Raw genomic sequence first — 5602 nt, forward strand, 5'->3', positions numbered from 1 at the left:
CAATATAATACAAAGTGCAACAGTTAACCCACAGGCAAAGTCAAAGACAGACTGTTGATATTCATAATTACAACAGCCTAAGTCACATGACTCTGAGTGACGCAACCATGGGCAGAGAAACCGGTACTGTGAACCACAAACTGTGGTTGCCAACATCAGTGGTCAGGGGAAAGTGGGTGACAGCAGCTACAGAAGATGGATAATCTCTGCCATATCCATTTGACACTAAAGACAGTGTTGCTTTCGGCCCCTCTGTTTGGGCCACTGTATGGGTTTTGTACTTTTCCTCCAAACTTCCACACTCATTGTCAAGAACCAGGACCTTTCACATTCCAGGAAAGGGTTTGCCAGGACACGATGCTTTCAGGGCTAAAATTAGGAGAATGGGTTACCCTCCTAGGTGCCCACTAACCCAAGGGCTAGCTCTCCAGAGAGGGGAAGGCAGGCCCGTGGAGCCAGAGACCCTTACCTTGCTACCACTGATGGTGTGGAACTTCTCCAGAATGCTTCTCACAGGTTCCTCTTCTTTAAAGGTGATGAAAACAGAACCTTGTCTTTTGTTAGACTCTAGATCCAGTGAAAACTCGATGGCCTCAATCTGGAAACCCAGGCAAAGCTCAGGGCTAGGGCCTCCTCTGACTCAGGATCTAAAGGGAACTCATAGAAGAGAAGGCACCCGAAAGCCAGAGGCGAGGAGGAAGCAGCCCCGCTGAGGAGAGCTCCAGCCAGCCAAGGAAGGAAGGAAAAAAGCAGCCACAGGTCGCTGCTGGGGAGCATAAACCACACCCTGGGGAGACACTCACCTCCCCAAACTTGCCAAAGTACTCCCTTATCTTCTCTTCAGTGGCTCCAGGGTTCAGACCCCCCAGAAAGATTTTCTTCATAGGATCCTTCTTCATGGTTACGGCCTTTTTGAGGTTCATGCTATGGCCACCTACCTTGCGCTCCTTCTGGTCTAGGATCTGTTCCAACAGAAGAGTAGGTTGACCAACCATCCATTTGCTCAGGACCATGGGGCCTGGGGACTTTCAGTGCTAACACCAGAACGAAGGGATTTCCCAGGCTGAGGGACTTATAGCACTAAAACTAGGCCTGTGGGGTTTCCCGGGATGTGGGAAATGGGACAATTCCTTCTGAGAAGGGAATCAGGCAGACTCTGGTTCTAATTCTCACCGGCATTTCCTGGCAGCATTACCCAGGGCTAGTCCATTCTCTTTGAGCCACAAGACCCGTCCCACGCCACCCCCCTCAACAGGCACACAAAATATTTCATCCCCTCCAAACACACCACACTCTACCGAGGCCTGACTTCCTGACTTTCTCTAAACTTGAAAACTGGCTGGTTTACCTAAACACACGTAAATCGGTCCTCACTCCCTTGGAGCCTCTGTCCATGCTGTGTGCCCTTCTTCCTGTCCTGGCAGTCCCAACCTGAGACTTGCTTCCTCCAGGAATAAAGCAGCAGGGACTAACAACACAGGCTGAAGCTGGGCTGCAGGGGTTGGAATCCCCACTCTTCTACCCTCTACTCACTGTGTGACCTCTCCTAGTTACTCAGTCTTCTCTGAGCCTTAGTTTCCTCCTCTGTAAAGTGACACAAATAACGCCTACCTCACAGCATCCTGGGATGCTTTTCTAATCCTCACATGTGAAGTGTTTAGCTCAGTGCCCAAAACAGACACATAAACAAGCAATAAATGTCCACTCTCATCTTCCTGGACCACTCCAACCCCTATACTTTCGACTGCCCACTGAAATCTGTAGAGTAACAAGTACCTAAACTCTGCTTCCCACAGTGCACTTGGCCACATGCAGCTCACACAAACTGATCAAGATCACGCTGTTCTCTCAGAAATCACATCCTGTACACAAGGGCCCTTGAGGAAGTACACAGCTTACCTTCTCCACACTGGCCACATCTTTAAAGAGGATAAACCCCAAACCTCTTGATCTTCCAATGTTGGGATCCATTTTTATGGTACGGTCAACGACCTCTCTAAGTTTGGTAAAATAGTCTTTGGGGTCCTTTTTGCTGATATCCCAGCTCAGGCCACCAACGAACCATTTTCTGAAATGGTAGGGTGAGACACGTGGCAACAAGAAGCCTTACAAGGAAGCCATGAGTTAAGGAAGCGCTGGATCTCCCAAAGCTTTCACTGAAAGGATGCCAAAGCCACCATCCACAGCAAAGGTCTACACCCACCCACCCAAGTCTGTAAAACTCTACCTTTGAAAGCCAGGAATGATCTACACCTCCTCCTTACTGAGACCTCAACTCCACACTGACCCTAACAAAACTTAAGACCACAGAACCCCAGGTTTGGAGGGGGAAGGGAAGGGCAACCTCACCCAGCAGACCCTGGACACTCCTCACAACGGGAAGTTAGTTTGCTTAAAAAATTAAAATTAAAAAACCCTCTTATCAAAGCGCTATGGTCTATCCCTGTCTTCCTCTGCCCCAATGTCGCTCTCAAGGAACTTGACCTTCCTGGGGCAGAGCCTGAGGTCAGACAGTGACTCCATCCCCAGCTGGAGGGGAGGATGGAAGGAGGAAAGGCGGGGAGGATGGAGGCCTTGGCTGGGCCTAGACCTCGACCGGATGGCCCCGGTACCATGCGCCCACGATGCCCTCGGCCACCCGCTCTCTCTCCAGGCGGCTCCGGGACGGCGCCAAAGTCCACCCACCCACTCCCACCATCTGCCCAGCCCGTACCCCGCGTCCTCCTCGTTCCCACTGCGGTTCACCAGGTCAGCCTCGTCGCCGGTCTGGCTCCTAGTCGAGGGCCCCGCGGTCTCCGCCGGCGACTCGCCTTCAGGGGCGGCCTCGTGCCGGCTCTCAGCGGCGCCCGTCGTCTCCAGGGGCTGCTCGCCCTCAGCTGCCTGGGACATCCCGGGCAGACACGCTGCGGACCCCCGAGCCCTCTGCTGAGCCCGGCCCATCCCGGCTCTGCGGGCGCAGCGGGCAGAATTTATAAGGCCCAAGTTGGGGGCGGCCTCACCTCGCCCAAGGCGCATGCTCATTGGCTGAACCCGCCTGAACTCAGCCGTACGCCGGGATCCGATTGGTCTCCACGGCGCGCGCTCTCAATCCAAGGGAATTTGTCCTCTTAGAACGCAGCGGAGCCGGGGGGCTGTAGAGGGTCCCCGAGGTCCAGGGGACGACTGCCAGTCCCAGCCCGCGGAGGGGCGCTTCGACCTGGGGCGATCAGGTTCAAGGTCCGGGCCTGGCCAAGGGCTCCATCCTCCTCCCTTCCCTCTTTCCATCCTCCCCTCCAGCTGGGGTTGGAGTCACCGACCGCAGGCTCTGCCCCAGAAAGGCCAAGTTCCTTGAGAGCGACACCTGGATGCAAAGGAAGACAGAGATAGACCACAGCTCTTTGTTAAGAGGGTTTTCTTTTCTTTTCTTTTCTTTTAAGCAAACTAACTTCCAGTTGTGAGGAGTGCCCAGGGCCTGGTGAGTGAGGTTGTCCTTCCTTTCTCCCTCCTAGCCTGGGGTGCCGTGGTCTTAAGTTTTGTTAGAGTCAATGTGGTTCCCTCTGACCGCTGATGCCCCAGCCTCTTCCCCCGCGCGCTGGTCTCAGGGCTTCACCTAAGTGGAAAAGAGCCAAGGGTGAGACAAAACCAGTTCAAATCCCAAAAGCAAAACAGCCAGAAGCGAATTCAAGGAAAGCAAATATAAATAGGAGAAGTATCATTAAACAAAAGTCAATTTTTGCAAAGGCAAAGCAAACAATTGAAGTTCAAGGGGGTGAATTCAAGAAAAGATAAAACGTGAATCTAATTTCAAATTTGGGATATTTATACCGATTTCTCTTTAGACCCGGATAAGCAAAAATTCACGGTCAATTAAACGAGCTTTTCTTGACTGCCTTTCCTACGAAAAGGCGGCAGGGGGCGCTGGATGCTCTAGTTTAGTTCAGGTAGGCGCGGCGTTTTAGCCTTGTCAGAGGTATCTTCAAACATCAAATAGTTTGCTCTTAGAAACAGAGATGGTTATAAAACTTGACAGTAAATGAGGAAAACAGGGCGATGGTCTCCCTAGAAGAACGTTTGTACCTAAAAGGTAATGATTTCAGCGCTACAACCTGTTGACTAAGGAGTCCCATTTCCTGAAATATTGTGGCAGAAGATCAATTACAGGACACGAGGGAATTTCGAGGTGGCGTCTGGAAGAGAGGCAGGGCCGTGGAGAGCGAACACAGGGTACCAGCTGACTCCCGTCCCATGCCTGCCATCTGGAGCCATTTTGAACTTTTGCCCAGGACACGGGACTTTCCGTGCTAAAACAGGGACTGAGGGGTTTCCCGGGAGTGGGTACTTTCCTATAAACAACAATAACAACAACTAACATTTAATGAGTACCTACTGTGTGCCATCCACCTTCTAAGCATTTTACAGGTATCCACTTTCTTTAGTCTTCACAACAACCCTCTGAGGTGACTACCATGTCGTCCCCATTTTACAGAGAAGGAAACTGAGACAACTTGCCAAACGTCATGCAAACAGCTGAGAAGTGTCAGATGCAAGTTGAAGAGTGTGCGTACAGGCTCTGAGGTCATTCTGCCTGGGTTCAAACTGTGGCTCCATCGCATATAGTATTAATACAGGAAGGCATGTAACATTATGACTCCCACATAAGAAATGCTCAATAGCGTTTGCTGTTAATATTAGAAGACTGGGCCCTGCTCTCCAAGAGCTTAAAATCTACCTGAAGAGGTTGGTAAGATTCCTAAAGGTGCCTATTGAATGGGTGCAGGGGATGCAGAATAGACGCATGCAAGTGCTGGGAGGGGGGATCAGCTGTGAGACAGAGGGGTTAAGCCGGGGTCACAGGTTACTCAGTGGGGCACCTACTTAAAATTATGCCTGAGCATCACCACTGGAAGGCAGCCTCTGATCCCCACTGGCTTGAGCTAATCATTCCATTCTTTGTGTTTGATTATCATGTGGGTGTGTGTGTTTAAAAATATGGTCCATTTTTATTAGTCACTAAAATTCTCTTAAGGAATGGTAGGATATCTACTTTTTTAGCTGGAGGAAGCGTGTAGTAATTTATTAATTTTTTTGGAGGAAGCATTTATTAATTTCACCAATATTTATCTATTAGATGTCAAACCTTGGAACAGGACTCAGATACAGGGTGCTGAGTCAGAGACTGACTCTGGAGTGAGCGGGATAGGAAGGGATGTTACTTTAATTGAAACCTGGAGTCTGAGAGGGAGCCAGCAGGCAAGGAGTCAGGGGAACCACATTTCGGGCAGCAGGAATGGCCTGAGCGAAGGTCCGACGTGGGGAAAGGGCTCCAGGGCTTGTGAGAACCAAATGAGGTACTCAGTTGGGGCTGCAGAATTGCCAATTAGAAGCAGAATGAATTGGCTCGGCCACAAGCTGAGTTCACAAAGAGCGGGGGCTGAGTATGGTTTCCTGCTTCTGCGCCTTCTATTTAAATCATGTGGACGGTGAGGTCTCCAGATGTTGCTGCGTGGAAACTTTACATCATGGGGTGAGAGGGGATCTTTGTGCACAGCTTGGTTTTTCATTTGTTGTCCTTAACTGAGTTTAATGCTTCATGTCTGTGTACGCTTAAAGCCAGAAGAGTCTC

The 5602-nt window shown here is 50.6% G+C and overlaps 1 protein-coding gene across 3 annotated transcripts in view; it reads right to left on the reverse strand.

Annotated features, from left to right (window-relative positions):
• The window catches only part of LOC124226142 (heterogeneous nuclear ribonucleoprotein A/B-like), a 5502-nt gene extending 2577 nt beyond the window's left edge, over window positions 1-2925 (reverse strand). For 2 of the 3 annotated variants that reach the window (XM_046638977.1, XM_046638978.1), the window contains exons 1-4: window positions 2714-2925; window positions 1900-2068; window positions 804-962; window positions 470-598 (exon numbers count right to left, since the gene is read on the reverse strand). In XM_046638977.1, the coding sequence (XP_046494933.1) occupies window positions 470-598; window positions 804-962; window positions 1900-2068; window positions 2714-2889 (633 nt within the window). In that variant the 5' untranslated portion in view covers window positions 2890-2925. Of the gene's footprint in view, window positions 1-35; window positions 370-469; window positions 599-803; window positions 963-1899; window positions 2069-2713 lie in introns of those variants that run through there. The other variant, XM_046638979.1, reaches the window with a different exon arrangement.
• Window positions 2926-5602: the final 2677 nt, after the last annotated feature.

Source organism: Equus quagga, chromosome 15 (genome assembly GCF_021613505.1).
Source record: "Equus quagga isolate Etosha38 chromosome 15, UCLA_HA_Equagga_1.0, whole genome shotgun sequence".
Classification (NCBI taxonomy): Eukaryota; Metazoa; Chordata; class Mammalia; order Perissodactyla; family Equidae; genus Equus; species Equus quagga.